The following is a 21,099-nucleotide window of genomic DNA, read 5'->3' on the forward strand; positions in this document are numbered from 1 at the left end:
ATTTTTTTTGGCTTCTTTTAAAATCAAGATCTCATCGTTTAAAGCTAAGTGAAAACAAGAAATTGGGAAACAAACCATTTTAGTTTACAAGAAATAAATAAAAACAAAGAAAATTGAAGGGAAGAAGGCGACTAGGAAACTGCTGGGGCCAGAAGATAAAGGGGGTGACCCATTCACTCCTTTTAATTTTGGATTTTGAATCCAAGTGCAAAGAAGATATTTTATTTATTACTATTACTCCCTTGTTATTATTTATTTTTAATTTGGATGTCTCTTTATATAATAATCTTAATCTCCCTTTTCATCATCATCATTTACCAAGTTAGTTGTATACACCTCACACACTTTCCCCTTTGCCCTCTTTTATCTTTTTTACTTGCAGAGATTACTTACTTCACTGTGCTCGCTCTCTAGCTCTAGTCTCCCCTTCTCCTAAACAAAGTTTCCTTCTTACGCTCTCCTGTGTTCCTCTTTAGATATATCTCATCCGAGGTTTCTCGATCTCTTTTTTTTTCTTTTTCTTTGAGGGGGTAGATAAGAGCCAATAATGGGTGTTCTTGATCATGTCTCTGAGATGTTTGACTGCTCTCATGGCCACAAGATTAAAAAGCGCAAACAGCTGCAGGTTCGATCATCGCCCCCACCTTTACTTTTATTATTAATTTTCTTTTTTTTTCTTTTTCTTGACAACTGACTAGATTCAGCTTGAGAATTTTTTAGATCTTGATTTGGAAGTACTAACAACACTAGCTTTGTCGGAAACAACAAAGTGATTATGAGTCTAGTATATAGTAGAAACTAGCTTCGATAGTTACAAGGATAAGTCTTGAGAGTGTTAGTTAGTTTAATTAGTAGATCTCGTAAAATTAACTAGTTCCATAAAAAAATTAAAAAAAGACTACTTACTTGTCTCTTGAGTTAATATCTAAATATCGCCGACCAAATAGATTCTTTTAATCTGGAAAACTAAGTTGACGATGATGATACAGAGAGAGCCATCTCTTAGATTCACACCGGGATTAGTGTATTCTATTCGCTGTCGGAATTTTCTTTTACTAAGTATCAATCTAATAAATCATTAATTTCCGGGGCTAACCCACGTGAATAATATTCTTTTTATGTCTATAAAAAAAAAAAAAAAGTAGACTATAATATAGTATATTTTTTTGTCGTTTTGTGTCTTTCTGACAGTCGGTGGAGATCAAAGTGAAGATGGACTGCGAAGGTTGCGAGAGGAAAGTTCGGCGTTCCGTCGAAGGCATGAAGGGTGTCTCTTCTGTCACGTTGGAACCCAAAGCCCATAAAGTCACTGTCGTCGGCTACGTCGAGCCCAACAAGGTGGTTGCCCGTATGGCTCACAGGACCGGCAAGAAGGTCGAGCTCTGGCCATACGTACCCTACGACGTTGTGGCTCATCCTTACGCAGCTGGCGTCTACGACAAGAAGGCTCCTTCCGGTTATGTCCGCAGAGCTGATGACCCCGGAGTGTCTCAGCTTGCTCGTGCTAGCTCCACCGAGGTCCGCTACACTACTGCTTTTAGCGACGAGAACCCGGCAGCTTGTGTGGTCATGTGATGATCTTGTTGTACCCACCGTTTCAATTTCTCTTTATGGATTAATATTGTTATTGCTGTCTTGTTTTTGTATATTAATTCCATAACCCATATGGTGTGTAGCTTTCTTTTCTTTTTTGGGTTCTATGTGTTATGTGTACACTCTTTTAATATCATTGTAATATTTGTTTTTCTTCTTCTTCCAAAAGACTTAATTAATGTTGAGAAATATCTATGTTTTCAAATTAATTTGTATCTACGTACGGTTCGCAATTGTGTGAAGAAGGGCTTCGAATGCGGATCAAGTTACGTTGTAGATTAATTAAAAAACCAATAAACAATTTTGTTGTTTATAACAAAAATAGATAGAGAGAATAGCTGAGAGACAAAGATTCCGAGCTTCCCTCTTTGACCTTGGAAATCCTAAAAGCAGGGGCTCCATGTATCATAAAAGTTTTAATATTCGTGTTGGTGAAACAATCAAAACAAGTGAAATTAAAATGAAGTCAAGAACACGATACTTGATAGCGATTCTACTTGTAATTTCACTCTGTTTGGAGGCAAGCCATGGCGGAGGAGAAGATGACGATAAGGATGAGGAAAAGAAGAAAGGAGTATCATACGACGAAACTTCATTGATCATAAATGGGAAAAGGGAGCTTCTTTTCTCTGGCTCTGTTCATTACCCTCGAAGCACACCCGAGGTAATTAAGAAGTTCTTCTACTTTGTTTTTGTTTAGTATATATTATTACCCCAATCAATCAAGAATCAAGAATCAAGAATCAAGAAGATGATTTCACTTCATGGATTTGGTTTTCTGTTGCAGATGTGGCCCAGTATTATCGACAAAGCTAAGGCTGGGGGTCTTAACACCATCCAAACTTATGTTTTCTGGAATGTGCATGAGCCTGAACAAGGCAAGGTATATATATATATTTCATCTTTAGGTTCTCTTAAAATACTAATTCCTTTGTCTTTTCTTACTTTATTTTGCTGATTTGATCATTTGCCTTAAATGGTTTATATATGTGTATATTGTGTTTCAGTATGATTTCAGTGGGAGGTTCGACTTGGTGAAATTCATTAAACTAATCCACGAGAAAGGTCTCTACGTCACCCTGAGGCTCGGACCCTTTATCCAAGCCGAATGGAGCCACGGGTAAGAAAGATTCAAATCCGATCCGAAGAATGAGGTATGTATGCTTCCTTTTTATAAAAGAAATTAATGCTAACTTAACTCATACTATTCCAGAGGGTTACCGTACTGGCTACGCGAGGTCCCAGAGATTTACTTCCGCACAGATAATAAACCTTTCAAGGTATTTTTCTAAGCACAGTTTTGCAGTAATCCTTTAGTTAGCTAGCTGTCTCAAAAAATCTGATTAATGGACCGAATCGATAAATGAAGGAGCACACAGAGAGATATGTGAGGAAAATACTTGGGATGATGAAAGAAGAGAAGCTGTTCGCTTCACAGGGAGGTCCCATCGTCTTGGGACAGGTATATAGTATACACACAATTATGATTCATCCATCTGAAAAGCATAGACATTGAAATCTCTAAGCATACATAAAATAAATGACAGATAGAGAATGAGTATAACGCGGTTCAGCTAGCCTACAAGGAGAATGGAGAAAGATATATAAAATGGGCAGCGAATTTGGTGGAGTCAATGAAACTGGGAATCCCCTGGGTTATGTGCAAACAAAACGATGCTCCTGACAATGTCATTAATGCTTGTAATGGAAGGCACTGCGGAGATACTTTCAAGGGACCAAACAGACACGATAAGCCTTCCTTATGGACCGAGAATTGGACTACTCAGTACGTACGCTCTACCTACAAACATCAAACTCTCATCAGTACACAAAACTAGCTACAATCTTACTTTTGGTTTCTTTTTTTTTTTTTTTTATTCTTAGGTTTCGAGTTTTTGGGGATCCTCCAACACATAGAACAGTCGAAGATATTGCATTCTCAGTCGCTAGATACTTCTCTAAGAACGGATCTCATGTCAACTACTACATGGTACGTTTAAATCATTATATATCTGCGTCAGTCATGTTTGCACTTACAATAGATTGAGCTCTGTTTCTGTGCAGTACCATGGTGGAACAAACTTCGGACGCACGTCTGCTCACTTCGTTACCACTCGTTACTATGACGATGCACCACTCGACGAATACGGTAGATCCAAACCCCCCCCCCCCCCCCCCCCCCCCCCAAAAAGATCCAATAAACCATTCCCGCTTTGAATCGTAATCACAAGCTGTTGGTTAATTTTTTTAGGTTTTGAGAAAGAACCAAAATACGGTCACCTGAGACATGTGCACAGAGCTCTTAGATTGTGCAAGAAGGCACTTTTCTGGGGTCAACTTCGCGTCCAGAAACTTGGTCCCGACACTGAGGTTACCTGAACCAAATCATCTGTATCCGGTTTGGGTGAACCAGAGCTCAACGATCCATGTTTTGGTTTTGCAGGTTAGGTACCACGAACAGCCAGGGACAAAAGTGTGTGCGGCTTTCTTATCGAACAATAACACAAGGGAAACTAATACGATTAAATTCAATGGTCAAAATTACGTGTTACCGTCTCGTTCTATCAGCATCTTACCTGATTGTAAAACCGTCGTCTACAATACTGCACAAGTAAGTACTCGAAAGAACCGGTTCGATTTTTTTTGGTTTGGAGAAAACAATTTGAAATGTTAATTTGAAATATTTATCCGTATTGTTCTGAAACAGATTGTGGCGCAACACAGTTGGAGAAATTTTGTCAAGTCAGAGAAGACGACGAGCGAAGGTCTCAAGTTTGAGATGTTTCACGAAAATATTGCTTCCAAACTAGGCGGTGATTCCTTGATTCCTGGGGAGCTCTATTACTTAACTAAGGACAAAACAGATTATGCTTGGTATACCACAAGGTAACTTCCTTCACAAGCAACACTTTTTTTTTTCTTATTGGGTCTCTCTACCTTATTATATAGAGTTAATTTCATGGCTACAGCATAAAGATTGAAGCAGATGACTTACCAGACAAAAAAGGTTTAAAGACAATACTGAGAGTAGCGAGTCTTGGCCACGCACTGATCGTTTACGTTAATGGAGAATACGCAGGTAATTTAAAGCAAGGCCGGGGGTATGTATTACTAGACAAAAACAGAGAGTTTTTAGAATATGCTGTTGTTATTTGTAGGGAATGCTCATGGAAGCCATGAAATGAAGAGCTTCGTGTTTGAAAAACCGATCAACTTAAAAACAGGAGATAATCACATTTCAATCTTGGGTGTACTAACCGGATTACCTGTGAGTTTGAAACAGTACTCAAGATCTTGATTTTTAAATGTATGTTGTCAAGCAAAACAAGGTAGTAAATATTTGTTATGATCTTTCAGGACAGTGGATCATACATGGAGCACAGGTATGCCGGTCCACGTGCAGTTTCAATCATCGGTTTAAAGTCGGGAACGCGAGATTTGACCGAGAACAATGAATGGGGACATTTGGTAATTTAATAGTCACCATTTTTTTATAGTATTGGTTTATGATGGAAATGTAAGTTTAATCCGGTTAATGCAGGCCGGTTTGGAAGGTGAAAAGAAAGAGGTGTACACTGAGAAGGGTTCTAAGAAGGTGCAATGGGAGAAAGATGGTGAACGTAAGCCTCTTACATGGTACAAGGTAAATAACTCTCAACGTTGCTTAATTATATATGATCCATGTCTACACACAGATATATTTGTGTCAACCAATGATGGATTTTGCAGACCTACTTTGAGACACCAGAGGGAGAGAACACGGTCGCAATTAGGATGAAAGGAATGGGAAAGGGACTGATTTGGGTGAATGGCAATGGCGTAGGGAGATACTGGATGTCTTTCCTTTCTCCACTGGGAGAGCCAACTCAAACAGAGTATGCTTATTAGAACATGACTTGTGAGACAAACAACAAAAACAATTCGAGACGACTAAACCTAACCTATCTATGGTGGACAGGTACCATATACCGAGATCTTTCATGAAGGAGAAGAAGAAGAAGAACATGCTGGTGATCCTCGAGGAAGAACCAGGGGTGAAGTTAGAGGCTATTGATTTCGTGTTGGTGAATCGAGACACGATCTGTAGTTTTGTCGGGGAGAATTACCCTGTATCGGTGAAATCGTGGAAGAGAGAAGGGCCAAAGATAGTTTCGAGAAGCAAAGACATGAAGCTGAAGGCGGTGATGAAGTGTCCTCCGGAGAAACAGATGGTGGCGGTAGAGTTTGCAAGCTTCGGAGATCCCACAGGAACTTGTGGGAACTTTACAATGGGGAAGTGCTCTGCATCTAAGTCAAAGGAAGTAGTGGAGAAGGTATTATCTGATGACTGAAGCATCTTAGTTGTGAGTTTTGTTTGGTTGATTGATTGATTGTGTTAAAATTTATGGAACAGACGTGTTTGGGGAAGAACCGTTGTTCGATAGTCGTAGCGAGAGAGACGTTTGGGGGCAAAGAGTGTTCGGAGATAGTGAAGACATTGGCAGTGCAGGTCAAGTGTGAGAAGATACAAGGAAAAGAAGATGACAAGAAGAAGAAAGAAGATAAAGAGGAAGAGGACGATGAAGAGCAAGACGACGACGACGAAGAAGAAGAAGACGAGAAAGAAGGAGACGAGAACAAATATGTAAAGGATACGAAGAAGAAAAACCAAGATATGTAAACAAGACTTCTCATTGCCTTTGAGTTTTAATATCTTATCTTTTTTTTTTGTTCATTCTGTTAGAAAGAAGAATTACATACTTAGTTATTTTTTTATGGCTTGGGGTAAGGATACTTATTTTCCCATTACGTTTCCAGATTTTGTTTTTTATTTTTTTTGTTTGTTTTTGTGTTATTAAATTATTTTTACTTTTACTCCAAAAATTCCTTGTTTTGCTTTGATTTCTTTGGGTATATGAGAGCTCCTTTATATAAAAAGAAGCTTGGCCTAATTTTGATTTTTACAAGAGACTCGGAAACTGAATTGAGCTCAAGGATCATGAATTAGAGTTTGGATTATTGTCAATAAAGTAAATAAGCAGAACTTATAGTACGAAAAAACTTTTATAATGATCGCTAAAAAAATTTCCAACAAATGTAGGAATTTAACTAATGGGCGAGTCAGTTGTGGCCCAATAGTTTGACCAAAAAAATGACTAAGAAACCTAAAATTAGTAAGTCCATTTTCATTTTTGTAAATCTGAAAAAGCAATGGTGTTACAAAATAATCATGAGTGTTTTATTTATAGAGACGTCTATCACACACGAAACTATCTAAACGTAAAAGGTAAGGCCAACTAATCCAAAGACATGTATTTTATATAGGATTCACATAAGAGGTTCTCACAGTCTCTCGAAGAGCATCCACGAGACCACAATGGGAGAGACTCTTCACCGTCTGTCAAAACAAAGAAAAAGTTAATATTTTAATATTTAATTACTTTCTGTTCATTGTTCGATTATGTAATAAATAAAAAGGTGACAAGCAAAAAAAAATCAGAGACGTCTTTATTTTGAGCTACTGTCTCTCTCCCAAAATGAGAAACGGATTTTCACCAACTTTTTTTTCTAAAAAATAATATTTTAATATATTTTTAATTAGTTTTAGATTTTAGTGGTCACAGATTCAATGAGAAATTTTCGCTACTCATTCTTTAGTGTCGACCATGAAAAAGAAAAATCTCTGAACACTAAAAAATGGAGTAGCTATTTTTGGTGGCGGTTCAGCATAATCTTTATGTATCGGTTGCTATGTTTTTGCCAGTTATGATCATACAAAAAAAATCCATGGATTTGATTGATTGTAGTGGAAAGGGAACTCAGTCAAAATCTATACTAACACATAAACAAGAAAAAAAAATAATAAATAAAAAGAAAAAAAAAAAAAACCATCGTACATTCAGTACATAGCTACATATTTGTGTATTGACATGAAATCGTCAAAACCCCATCGAAATACTTCCAAATTTATCGGTTAAGCTAAAATAGATTGGAAACAAACATCAATCCAGTTACCTCCCCTTATTGTTATAAAATAGATTGATTATTGATCTTTATATATAGTCCAGACCATCGATCTCTGTCTATTCTGATCCTGTTTTTTTTTTTTTTTTTTTTTTGTTAGAAATTTAGAATGGTTGGGATTTATGCTGTTCGGTCGTCGTTTCGGAGTTCTCGTGAGTAGGGATCTAAACGTTTCATCCGATTCATTCTGGAATTCATGTCACAAATGAGTTAACACGTTGATACATATATATATTCACTTTTTTTTTTTTTTTTTTATCACTTAATGTCCCAGTTTCTCCACTAGCTAGCATTTGTTGGGCACTTGGGTTAATAGATTATCCTAAGATTTGGAGAGTCTATTGTATGGTCTCATTTGTTGTTTTCTTGTCTGTTTGGTTTGATTTGTCAACAACATCGGAAAATGGGTGCTGCAGAAAACATCCTTGAAATGGAGGCTGGAATGGGTAATATTTAAGAGCTACATCGATCCACAAAAAAAAAAAAAAAGAAAAAAAAAAAAAAGTTATATCTATCTATCAGTTAATATTAACATTGTGTGGTTTTCTTTTCCTTTGACACTTTTCTTCTATATCTACGACAGAATATAGAATTGTCGACTCTAGTGTTGCGGGACCTCTTTTCAGCCCCAAAAAGTTCAAGGTATTTACTTAGAGATCGATATTTGGAATTTTTTGTTGGATTTCATGATGATATACTCTTTTTGGCACCTAAATAAATACCAAGAGATCCGTCTTGGGGATGCATGGAATTACAGGATTGGGTCAAGTTCTACATGCATTTTCATAGAGTGATATTCTCTACTTATATCCATATCCAAACAATTTTACAATTAATATTCTCTAATATCCATAAAATGTCAAATATGATATTCAGACTCATCTGTTTGTGAAAATTGTCCTCTCTTCATTCATTCATTCATTAGATTTGTACTGCTCTAGCTAGTACGTATAATATTTGACTTTGTGTTAAAATGTTTTAGGATCTAGTGAGGGCCAAGTGTGTCCGTTTGGTTTGCTTTTTGGTTACGGCCACCCTTTTTGTTGGAGGAGCTTCTTCTGAATTGGCTTACTCTAATGGGCATAAGAATCCAGAGGAGGTAGTACAATTCTTATGGAACAGAAAACCTAGAATTTTACTCCAATGGACCCCTCATATTTCTCAAAAAATTAAGCTTGCTGTGAGAGGAGGTATATTTTCTTTTGATTCCTTGTTTGATTGACATGATTACCATGAGGACAATATCTTAATTGAATATTCAATATGTATATATTACATATAGGTTGTTCAAATGCATCCAGTGACTACAAGTGGCTCAGCTCAGATATGAGGATTTTGGATGTGTCATCCTATGGAGTTATCCAGGCAAAAAGGCCTGGAATAGCCACTGTTAAAGCTGTCTCCACTTGTGATCCTTACAACTTTGATGAGGTTAATTATGATCGATACCAGTTATTAATCATTTTTTTTTGCATAATCCTTACTTATTATAGTGTCGGTTATCATTTACAATTGTCTTTATATTATGTGTAGATTGTTGTCAAAGTTTTCCCTAGTCAAGATGTCTGCTATGACATGGATGATATGGATCATAAACTCGACAATGATCTATCGGAGCCAATCTATGAATCGATTGCATGCTTGAACTTTTTTTACGTAATAAATTTTCTCGCAATTGTTATCTTTCTAATAGTAGACCATTATTGTTTTCGCCATTTTTGCTATGTAATGCCTGTTAGTCTGTGTTCTAAAACACAGCCAAAGCGGTTGTCTATGAGACGCACAAGCCGTAAACGACTATAGATCTGATAAGTAATCTCTTTTTCTATAACATTTTATTTAGGAAATTTCATTTAAAATGCCACTTTCAAAACTAAACTCAAGACAAATGCCACCCTCTTATTTTTCTTTCTGAAACTGCCACTCTTTAATTTCTTTCCTTACCGCAAGCCATAAAAATAACTAAGGCTGCAAATGGATACACAAAATTGAAAAAATAGGTTAAACAAATAGGTTGAATATTATTCAACTCATTCATCTCCAAAATAGTGGTTGAACAAATTGAAGATTTTTGCTGTAAGATTAGTTTATTTTCTCAACTTTTTAAGTTGAATGGACTGAATAGTTTTTTCCAACATCTTCAACATTTACAATGCAAATGATGAAAATTAGTTGAATAATTTTTGTAAAATTGCAGCCTGGATCTCTTCCCATTGCCCTTTGTATGTAATTCTTCTTTCTAATAGAATGAACAACAACAAAATAAAGAAATTAAAACTCAAAAGGCAATGGAAAGAGATCCAGGCCGCAACTTTACAAGACGATTTCCCAGCAATTTTTGAGGGGCCTTGAAAAGATCAACCTATCCCGAGAAGCCCCAAAAGTCAGCTTTCAAGAGAGCTTACCTTCGCCTGAATTGAATCGAATAAACGTGAATACTTGTGCGCGAGTATTGCTCGCTTTTATAATTATGCACAATTCTTAAATGTCATAAATTAGTTTTCGTTGTTTAAAATATCCAAAGTGCCGTCCATATAAACTTGAGTGAGTTTCAATAGTTTGGACCGAAAAGATAATTCTTGGAAGAAAAAGAGAAAAGGGAAAAGATAAGCCTATCATCTTTCTTTATCTACTACACAGTAATGGCGCCTTCTGCAGAGCCTGCAAAGACAAAATTTACATCCACAAGCCACACACTATGTCCCTCCGCGCTACAAAGTCTCCGGGAGAACAGAGGTTTCAAGAGCAGTCACCTGGCTTTTGGGCGCATCTTCCGCTTTTGTCAGATCATTAAAACCCAAAAAGCAGAGAATCACTCTTCTCATGTAATGTACAGAGAGGGGAAAGGAAACCGAGCGATCTGCTCCTTATGAGAGGTCAAACGATCCTTGCCCTTCATTGATGGCGTAGAGCAGTTTCTTGTACATGATTTCCTGTTTCATATACGTCAGGGTCACCAACAACAATAACATCAACATCGACTCAAGGGAAATATACAAAGAGACATGACTCACCTTTGTAGAATAAGGAGGAAGCTTAAGGTAGTTTGCGCAAGTCATGACACTGGGCAAATCATCATCTGCTGTCTCCGAAGCCCCTGCTCCGTTGACTGCTGCACTTGAGGTCGATGAGTGCTGAGCAGCCAAAGACACAGCAATTTTAGAGTCGCACAGAAAATCAATACATAACATTAAGTTCATCTGAAAAACTCTTGCAAATGCTACAAAAAACCACAATGTGTGTCTGCTCTTAGAAAAAAGAGCAAAAGACCTTGCCCACACATAGATCCCTTCTGACATATGCTTGGTGGATAAAGTTGAACATGGCTTGGGACCGGTTGCCTAAATCATAAAATGACTCGCAATTAAGTACGGCTTTTTTTTTTTACCTTTCTGACAATCGTGAGCTTTGGGTTCAGAACAGCTAAGCCACCAGGAGGAAGCCTAGGAGCTCCAGTTACAAATTGGCAGAAAGCCCTCTGCTGATCTGCTGTTAGTTCTCCCATGATCTCTAGTAACTACAGAGTGGGGTGAAAATCAGAATCACAAAAAAAAAACAGTTCAGAACTCAGAAGCATAAGTATAGTACGATATGTTGCTAAAAATTTAATGGATAGAGAAAAGTAACATACGTTAATGATCGCCGGACTTTTGGCAGTATACCCGTGATCAAATTTGATATGTTCAGTAAGAGTCTCCGCCTGCAAGAAAATAAGATTTTAGAAATGATAATTTCAAGTTTCTTAATTATGGGAAACTGAAAAGTGGAAAAATCACCTCCCACAACTCTCCACGACCACACAACAAGTAGTCCAGCTCAGAAGGGGTGAATATTTGTAGAGATGTTATGTCAAACACCTGGTAATTAATTATGGAGGTCAGACTAAAAAAATAAAAAACGGAAGTCTCTAATTCACAGAATCATCTTTTTCTACATTATTATGTTTAAAAGCCAAAAGCAACAGAAAAGAAAGAGATAACGAGACTGCTAACCTGATTGAATCCAGATCTGAACGCGTCGATCTGCCGAGCAACTCCTCTCTTGACAGTAGCATCAACGACAAGGGAAATATACTCCTCAAGATTGGTAATATCAACCTGTAATAGAACAGCAAGTCATCAGCAATCATGGACAAGTACTACAAGAATAGGAAGAGGTGGGGTTGTAAACTAAGACAGTACAATTTCATCTCCTGGTCTCAGAATGTACTCAGGATAGCCAGGTAGTGTGAAGTCCAAGCAGAGATCTTCTATGCGGGATCCACGTAAACATAAATCAGAAACTGTGCTGCCATTGTCACCACCTACTGCCTCCAGATAGTGCTTGCGGGCAACAAGAACACGCAGCTCTTGCAAGGTCTTACCAAGTTCAGCGTCAAATAATACAATATCATGCAAATCGAGCTCCTGCTTAATTGACAAAAAGAAAAGAGGACAAACTTATTATCAAAGGCCAACAAAAATGAAAAAGTATAAACCACTATTTCACTTTTATCTAGACAAAACACTTCCTAGTAATAAACTCACTTGACCAAGAATAAGCTTATAAAACGCTGTACTCAGTGGGACGTCCAACAGCCGTCCATCTTGAAGTGCTTTGGCCATCACACGCCCTAAAAGGCGGAAATATTCAATGACTTTATGAAACTGACCACCTTCAGATACGTCAGCTGTTGAGGGCCAAGGCCGAGGAAACAGCCCAAGTGGGGCCTGAACTATCTCTCTGTCCCTAACTGCATATGACTTTCCGTCTTCAATTTCATCTCTATCAATTTGCATAGATACCTTGTCACCAGAATTTGATCTCCACATCCCAAGGGCAACCTTTTGCAGATCATGGCTTAGAAGTGTGTAAAACTCAAGTGTAGGGCCTAGACCAGTACCAACTTCACCAAAATATTCTACTTCGAGCACAGCTTTCTGGCTAGAATACATCTCCATAACTTTTGCAGCAGAATCTAATATCCTATTTCGGGATACTCGAACTTTCTGGCGCTGCAGTCTCCCTATTCTCATCTCTCGTTCATTTGTAGACCCACTGCCGTCAGCACCTTGCTGCTGCTGTAAACGATTTAATGCACGAGACAACCCAAAAGCAGTTGAGTAGAAATACTGTCTACGGGTCTGAAACGGAAACAAAAATGGGCATGCTCTAGTCAACTGGTAGCACCAAGAGGGAAGGCTTCCACTGCACAAAGCAAGCGCATCCTGGATTTGTCGAGCTAATTTGGGTGTAAGTTTGCTATTAACGAATTCTTCATGAGGAACCTTAGCAGCAGTTGTACTCAGATCATCTAGACTTGCAATTTTACCCTCTGCGAAACGATCAGAAACAGTTTGGGCTCTTAGACGAGGGCAAAGCTGATTTAAACCCTCTAATACACGCAACAGCGCCAGAACATTATATGTAGAATTTGATTTCTCAAGGTCGCATGGAAGCTCCCCTTGCAATATACTATCCAAAAGAGATGCCTTATGTGACTGAGATTCTACACTAGAGTTGGTAGTAGCAGACTTTGTGGATTTTAACGGTGTGGTAGAACTTGCTCCACCAACAGACAACCTATTCACTTGGCTGTCTGGCCTCTGGTACATGATGGTGTAAATGTCATTAAATCTGCTTCCATCACTTGAGATGAGATCACTGCCACCAAACCTGTCATCATCATCTTCATCAAGCATAAGTTGTCGTTGTACAGCCTGATAAATCGTCAAATGCCTACTAAGTTGCTTTCCTCCCGCAGTAAATATCAACTTAGAGGGCTCATCTGAACTCCGATACAGGGTACGTCCATGCAAGTCCCTACTTCCCCTGATACCTCTACCACTGGCAGCTCCAAGCCCAGCCATCGCCGCAGCAGCAAAGGATAGTGCACCCCTAGAACCATAAGTATTCCCAATGCCAGCATCAGTAGAATCAGAACCCCTTGCTGCTGCTGCTGCTGTTCCACTAGTGCCTCCTGAAGCTGGATTCATTAGTCGGCCGCTGGTTGCCAGACCATCATCATCCACTGAGTCCGCCAATTTCACATCATGCACTTTATCAGCCGTGCACATGGGAAGACTGTCATCCAAAACCTGGAAATGAAGGTATATATGATTTTGAAGGTATTAAACGACAATCAAACCACATGTAAGGTACAAAGCCAACGTGATTGATAGCAGCCAGGTAAATCTAAGTAATATTGGTATAACCAAATATATGAATAATCTGAGTAATAGCGGAGTAATTATTTTTGGTGAAATAATCCAAATATGTGAAAGCTGTTGAGCTTAATTGCCAAATGCAATAACGTACATACTGGGAAAAAAAAAGGGATGACTTACATCTTCATTATCATCATCTTCATCATCAGAAATGTCATCCTCTTCAATCACCAAGGCATCATCAATGTCGACTGGGGATATATCCAATTCCTCATCCTGCAAGGCATACAAGTAAGATGGTGTTGAATAAGCAAATTACACCACAACATCATGATGTAACGCAATAAAACAACCAAGTAATAAAAAACATAGCACTGTAACATGCCTCAGAGCTGGAGTCTCCGCTAGGTGGTTTCATTTGAGTATCTTTGTCAAGGACAGCTCTCCTTTGAGCACTGTTCCTCGTTTGAGGAACCTTATCCGCTTGAGCCGGCTTCATCACGCCTTTACCTTTTCCTTTCGATGAACTCGTACCTTTCTCATGCACAGGATCTTTCTTTGAGGTATCACCTATGTTAATTGCAGATCTAGATCTAGAAGAATGACGACGAGTGGTTGAAGCTGGAGTTGACGAAGATGGTGATGAAACACTAGCACCACTAGGTAATGCGCCTGCCTCTGTATTTCCAGCAGGCACTGCCGGCTTTAAACCAGATTCACTGCGTTGAACTCGGGGCCAGAGAAATTCCTCCACTGCTGCCATGCTTGCCAATGGATCTATCAGTACAATATTAGAGGAGTAATCACGTAGTGTCTTCTCTCCAGGTGCACGGCATAATCGCAACTTTAAAGGATGTGCCAAAGCACTCAGTCCCGAGGAGAGCCGAGCACTTCCACTTAGTGACCTTGAGGGATGGCTTAGGACAACGGGAAAGCGTTCCAGTGATGATAAAGCATTCTGGAGTTTCTGAATCAAAACTGTCATAGGAGGGACCTTTCCCTCATTACCATCAAATGGAAGTGCAACTTCCAGAAAAGCTTTGAACCTTCTGAGCCCCTCCTGGCGAAGTTTGGGAAAATTAAGTTCTGAGATCTTCTCTTTGGAAAAGTAGCCACAAGAAAAGTAGTTAAGCAATGCTGCAACCACACCACTGCCAACAAACTCAAAAGTTGAGACACCATCCCCTTTACTTAGCTCGGCAAGTATCTCAGAAATGATACCAATCAAGTACTCTTCCTTGCTAGCAGAGAAATCGCCAAGGCTAGCCCCAGACGCTTTAGATTTTCCCTTTCCTTTCACTTTATGATCATCTATACCAGCAGTTAGCTTCTTGCAAAGATTCTTCAGATGTAAGAGATCATCTGTAACTCCAACATCAAGATCCCCACCATCAGATGGGAAGTACTTGTCTTTGAATGCTTTGGCACATGAACTAACTGTTTCCCTCAACATAAAGCTGGCTGTAGAAGAATCCAGAGAGTTTGCACCTATGTTAACGGACGCAGAATTCTTAGGCTCTTCCGACTGGTTCCCATCGGAATTGGCATTACTACTTCGCCGTCTATAACGCCTAGATCGTGCAGATCCGGGCACACAGTCATTTTCCTTATCAGTAGGTGAGGCATGAGAAGGTTTACCAACCAAGACAAGTTGATCTACAGCATGGACCACCCCTTCCCTCACAAACACTTTCGAGAATGTTTCAGGAAGCTTTTCCATCAAAATCTCTGCAACTTGTAGAGCAGGAACCAAGACCTGCGGGTCTTTCCATGCCAAGACACCAGCCAAGAAGCTACATAGGGAAAAATGTAAGAAGTTGCACACACTGTCATGTCATACATAATTTATAGATAAAAATTAAAAAGCATACCTCGAAATATTTGTGTCGCCAATTAGAGATTGTATCACTTCTGAACTGCTGAAATACATCAGCTTTCCAATGACTGAGAGACATTTATGGCGAATAGTACCATTGACACTAGATCCATAGATCTGTTGGAAAAGAAAACAATAATAGTTAGACAATACAAGGTGGTATGAGCATTATTTTGAAGCCAATGCAGAGAAAAATTACCTGCACTAAAACTGGAAGAAGATCCAATCCAAATTGCTTCAGAAGTTCAGGTTGATCACCAAGTAATTTTTCTCTAGGTGAAATTTTTAGAGCATCTTCTTGTTTCCCTGAAGTACTTGGACAAGATTTCTTTTGGCTTGAACCTTTCACAAAAGTATTTGAGCTAGTAGGAAGAGAGATAACTCCTTCAGGCAATGGAGGGAGGAGCTCATTCGCTAGGTTGACTATCTCAAAAATCTAAGATATAAAGCATCCAATAGTTAGAGAGCCCGAGATAGAGAAATAATAATAAACCAGACCGAAGCACATTGATGAAATGCTTCTCTCTATATTACATCTAACATAATCTCAGAAAACAAGTATAAGTGTATTGAGCAACCTGCTCCAAGATATGTATAGCAAATAAGACACTGTAAAGTGTGATCAATCCACTATACAAACACCCAAGTAAAATATTGTAATACAAAAAAAACTAGGATACTAGACCAGAAATAGAGAACTTATCCTAAAATCTAAGCTATTATTATTTCAATCAGATGTTGAACAATAAAAAATTAATATTTGTATCGACAAGAAAAATCAGTACCTGATCTGCAGGCCGGCTCAGTGCTGGGGATACAGATGCATTAGCAGAGACACCAGAACCCAACAGAATATCCTTAAGAATGCTACTAATACCGAGAAGAAGTAATGTCCTAAATCCAAGAGGTGACCCGCTCGCACAGGTAGAAAGTAATCGGATTAACCCCTGAGCAAAATATGGTGAAATATGTCACCTAGTGTATAAATGAAGAAAAATAGAATTCAAGAAAGATTTTGCTCGTACCGTGTAAGTTGACACACTAAGAGATGCTTGCCCACCACCTCCTGAATTGCTCGTGGAAATAAGAGACGCAGCTTGAGTCACCAGGCCATGGTTGCATAATTCATCCAATTTCTCAGGATACGGTGCAAATGCTTCGGCAATCCGAGTCAGGCATATAGAAGCATATTCCAAAACCTGCCACCATACGAACACATTATGGAGGGAAATGGGGCAAGAGAGGAACTAGATAGGAGTACCATAAAATAACAGAAAGTAGGTCAACAATTACCTTCGAATCATGATACTGAAGTAGGTTTGTCAGTAATGGTACAGCTTCCATAACATAATCAGATGCATCAGAAGGTAGTTTCTTGCACATATTAGCAGCAGTAGATAGTGCTACACGCTACAAGAAGCCAGGGAATATGTGCATTAGATACGCGTGTATGTATGTATAGCATTAAAGAAAAGTAACAAATTTACACACCTGAACACCAGTGGAGAAGAAATCCAGATACGAGAGGACAGCCATAAGAGCACCAGCTCGCAAACAGGCAGTTGGGTGCTCCTGAGATATCTTTTTGAGAGCTTGCAGGGACTGTTGTAAACACACACAATTTATAAATTACGAATCAAATTTCAAGTTAATCGAGATGTCAGATGAAAATTAAAAATCAAGATAGCAAACCTGCTCGGCCAAGTCCATGTATTCAATGGTTAGCAATCTGGCGACTAAGCAAGAAACAGCGCCGTAATGTACAACAGCAGCACAAGAAGACGGCAAGACATCACAAAGATGGGTAAGGGCCCTGGCTGCAAGAAGCATAATGTCGGGATTGCTTTCATGGTTGAGGAGACCCACAAGAACAGGGACGAAGGAGTCAACAGAGAAAGTGCTAAGTGAGTCCTCGGTCCCGATGGATAACATCTCGCAGAGCTGGGTTAAAGCCTCGACCTGTTTGCCCTCTTCACCTTCAGAGCGGAGGCCAGAGAGAATCTTCTTCATCCGCCCGTTTAAGTGGGAAGAAGAAGCAGAGCCGATACCGGAAGAAGGGAGCAAGTCATCCAATCCAGCTCCAAGCTTTCTGAGCAAGCCTTGTAAAGCGCTGCTGGCAGAGCTCATGTTAGGATGCATGAAACCGGGGTTGCCATCCTCACTGTCATTGTCGTCATCGTCGTCGTCAGCGCTCCTAGCAGCGGCGGCGGCGGCAGCATCCATGTTGAGTTGTTCTCTGGCTCGGTCTCTCTCCCTAATCCTGACGTCATGTTCCTTCTCCTTGCCCTTGTCGGAATTGGTGTTATCGTTGCCACGGTTACCTCGTCCACCTCGGCGAAACCCAGAAGAATCAGTGGAGGTGTCCATAGGAGTGGGAGCGGGAGCAGTAGCGGCGGCGGCAGAGCGAGAAGAGCGAGAGCGGGTGGTGGTGGTGGAGGAAGGGGCAAGTGAGGAAGAAGAAGAAGAAGAAAGACGAGCGCGTTTGCTGCGGGTGGTGGGACCGGAGGAAGAGGCAGAGGGAGAAGGAGAGGAAGAAGAAGAAGGGGCAGTTGAGGTCGCCTCCGCCCGCTTGCGGCTCCGAGTTTCCATACAAAGGAAGAAACCCCGAGTTTCCGATTTGCTCGATCAGAAGAAAGATTCTGATCGGACGCTCGCTCGCATCTCAATTTGAAACCCTAATTTTCGGAATCAAATAAAGAAGAAGAAGAAGAAGAAGCTCGAAGCCAGAAAGAAGAGAGGAGCTATTGAAAAGGCATGATGCAAAATCGATCGAATTGAACAAAATTGGGGATTGCGATGAAGAGAACAAGGAGGGATCTAATTAACTGGAAGCAGAGACGATGATGATGATGATGATGAAACAAGAAAGGAGACAGATTTGATTAGAAGAAGAAGAAGAAGAAAGCCCTAAAATCGTCGAGTCGACGAGAGTGATACGATGAATGAAAAGTTATAACCAAACATAATAATTTAATATATATATATATAAAGAAGAGAGGAAGATGAGAAGAATACGATACCGTTTATGACCTTTCCTTCCGCATAGAGAGAGAGCTTTTCACAAGGATGGATTACTGACCCGACCGACCGACTGACACGGCCTTCCGCTACGTGTTTTTTTTTTCGGGTCTTCGCTTCGCTCCCTCCCTCATACGCTGCCGTTTCATATATGGCCCGCTCCAGCGAAGATCATAGCCCAGCCCAACATTCAAGTGGGCTTATACATCTGTTATAGAGCTCTTTTTACAACCATTCATGGGTTTTCACTTTTCAAACCCATTTGAACTTCACTTTCTTCTCAATTTTGTTTGACAACACAAATCATCATTTATACGTACCAACTAATGTGTATATCTCTACTCTATGTATATACTTAGCAAAACTAAACATTGTTATTATCTTAGCTAATTCCAAATCTACTTCATTCCCTCCCAAAGCTTTCTCATCGTTGATTGATTCTTTCCGTTAATTTGCCACCTTTGTCACTTACTATAAAAAATAAAAAAATAAAACTCTTTTTCTACAATACTGCCTTGTAACCAACAACATTTCATTTACCAAAAAACAGCCCAACAATTATGTGATAAACAAAAAAAAAAAAAAAATCTCAGCTGTGTACGCATAATTAAATAACTTCACACTTATTTACACTTGGTCAATCTCTGGACCTCTCTATCCCTATTATATCCACTCTATACATATTCTTTTACAAGCTAAAACATATAAGTAGAGAGATATGTGGTGTGGTGTGGTGTGACCAATTTATGTATATATAATTAATCATCCACCGTCACCAACCATCCACCTTATTTTCACGTCTCATTAGGGGAAACTGATCATAATATATAGCTAGTATCTATCTTTCTCTGCTGGAATTGAAATCCCATTTGAAATTAATTTATCACACAATTGTTATGCAAAACTTAAAACCTTTTCGTTGGTCGCCAATAAAATCTCTATATACCTCGACTTCGAGATCCATCAAGCTGATCTTAATTTACATCTTAACTAGCTAGTACGCTAAGTTACAATTAAATATCAAAACAAAGAAAAAAAAAAGTGGAAGGTGAACCAAATCCCACGTCCCCAACCGCATACGGACCTTATTAGTATAATCATGTAAACTCTTTTTAATATCTTATACTATATATACTTCAAGAAAATGACAAAATTTATAATCACTACACTATAGTATTATTATCCTTATAGCGCTTCTATTATATTTGACACACACACACACAAAAAAAAAAAAACAAATTGTTATATCACCATTCGCCACATCGCTATTTCTTCCACGTCATTTACAATACCATTAGTGTTAAACTCATATATTTATTAGTCTAAAGATGAGTAAGTAAGAAAGAAAAACAACAGAAAGAATCATTCACCACAACAACTATTCCCATGAGGTTTGATATATATAAGGCTTCGCATATATTAATAGTGTTTAAGCGCTCGATCTTTCGTAAACTACGAATTAGTCTTTTAATTTAGTTGAAAGATTTTTTTTTTTTTTTAAAGAGAGAGTTAGAATTCAATTAATCAAGGTCTATATATATGAATGTGATGAAAAAGTGATATGTGGTTTTATTCTAATTCATATGTAAATGAATTTAACTTTTGTTGCTGATTTGAAGAATCTTTTGGCCTGTAGCTGAGACTTGAGAGAACCTAACCCTTCTAGAAGAGAGGCATCCATCATCATGCATGAGGTGAGTGATTGATTGTATACCAATAGATGATTATTAAACAAATTGAAATTCAACTACTCTCTCTCTCTCTCTCTCTCTCTCTCTCTCTCTTTTTCGTTTTTTTTTTCCAATCTTTTTCAATTTATTTATTTTCGTTTCTACTCACATTTTTTTTCCACCTAACTTACCAAATTTCACAATATAGTTTCAACTTTTTCTTTAACATACTGGTAAGCATATTATATATACATGAACAATAGATACGATCCTCTATTTTATTTATTCTCTCATAATAATGTTATTTGTGAATTCCGTTGTTCAAATTCTTTTCTGGCATATACACGAAATTACAACAACATGTATGCTTATTATAGTGCTATCGATCGTATTCTAAATATATACTACTATACAAAATTAATAGATCCGATCCAGCTGTCCAGATAAAAGTGTTAACATTGTCCCAAAAAAAAAGATTGTTAAGTCTTGGTTTTTCAAGTCTCTCTAATACTAATAAGAAGTTGGTTAGAGAAAAACCAGATATATTAATTCAAGGTTCTAGAAGGCTCATTCTTTTATTCAGATTCTCATATTTTTATATAAATATATATGTATTTTGTCTTGGTGGTTCTTGTTGTGTTGTTTTTATACTGAAAATATTAAAGAAATATGAGCATCATCACACACACATATTTTAAACATGAAGTGCTAGTCATCTGATAGAAATTAGTTGAAAACCATGTATATAAGTTGCCATGTCCACACATATAATTAGTTATTTGATAATGCTTTG

General features: G+C 38.5%; 4 protein-coding genes across 4 annotated transcripts; 3 read left to right on the top strand and 1 right to left on the bottom strand.

Annotated features, from left to right (window-relative positions):
* Window positions 1-1,752, top strand: LOC104729164 (heavy metal-associated isoprenylated plant protein 26). The gene is made up of 2 exons (XM_010448063.3): window positions 1-625; window positions 1,192-1,752. The coding sequence occupies exons 1-2, from the start codon at window positions 548-550 to the stop codon at window positions 1,573-1,575; spliced, it is 462 nt and encodes a 153-aa protein (XP_010446365.1). The 5' UTR covers window positions 1-547; the 3' UTR covers window positions 1,576-1,752.
* A 243-nt stretch (window positions 1,753-1,995) lies between these two features.
* LOC104729165 (beta-galactosidase 14-like) lies at window positions 1,996-6,524 on the top strand. Its single transcript, XM_010448064.2, has 18 exons — window positions 1,996-2,257; window positions 2,381-2,476; window positions 2,601-2,713; window positions 2,807-2,873; window positions 2,963-3,055; window positions 3,141-3,379; window positions 3,478-3,583; window positions 3,658-3,742; window positions 3,845-3,963; window positions 4,037-4,204; window positions 4,301-4,479; window positions 4,563-4,672; window positions 4,752-4,861; window positions 4,951-5,061; window positions 5,135-5,236; window positions 5,323-5,468; window positions 5,552-5,906; window positions 5,987-6,524. The coding sequence occupies exons 1-18, from the start codon at window positions 2,054-2,056 to the stop codon at window positions 6,251-6,253; spliced, it is 2,670 nt and encodes an 889-aa protein (XP_010446366.1). The 5' UTR covers window positions 1,996-2,053; the 3' UTR covers window positions 6,254-6,524.
* A 546-nt stretch (window positions 6,525-7,070) lies between these two features.
* Window positions 7,071-9,455, top strand: LOC147930067 (uncharacterized). Its single transcript, XM_087478753.1, has 5 exons — window positions 7,071-8,042; window positions 8,180-8,238; window positions 8,579-8,786; window positions 8,879-9,027; window positions 9,130-9,455. Exons 1-5 carry the CDS (start codon window positions 8,000-8,002, stop codon window positions 9,397-9,399), a joined length of 729 nt encoding a protein of 242 aa, XP_087334879.1. The 5' UTR covers window positions 7,071-7,999; the 3' UTR covers window positions 9,400-9,455.
* Window positions 9,456-10,082: 627 nt separating this feature from the next.
* On the bottom strand, window positions 10,083-18,707 carry LOC104729166 (E3 ubiquitin-protein ligase UPL3). The gene is made up of 17 exons (XM_087478754.1): window positions 17,311-18,707; window positions 17,110-17,220; window positions 16,912-17,028; window positions 16,644-16,817; window positions 16,404-16,565; window positions 15,818-16,054; window positions 15,614-15,735; window positions 14,128-15,535; window positions 13,923-14,018; window positions 12,123-13,673; window positions 11,778-12,002; window positions 11,589-11,693; window positions 11,373-11,453; window positions 11,228-11,296; window positions 10,985-11,113; window positions 10,611-10,730; window positions 10,083-10,529 (listed from the first exon to the last, which is right to left on the bottom strand). Exons 1-17 carry the CDS (start codon window positions 18,205-18,207, stop codon window positions 10,464-10,466), a joined length of 5,670 nt encoding a protein of 1,889 aa, XP_087334880.1. The 5' UTR covers window positions 18,208-18,707; the 3' UTR covers window positions 10,083-10,463.
* Between the last annotated feature and the right edge of the window lie 2,392 nt (window positions 18,708-21,099).

This window comes from Camelina sativa, chromosome 12 (genome assembly GCF_030686135.1).
Source record: "Camelina sativa cultivar CO46 ecotype springtype chromosome 12, ASM3068613v1".
NCBI lineage: Eukaryota > Viridiplantae > Streptophyta > Magnoliopsida > Brassicales > Brassicaceae > Camelina > Camelina sativa.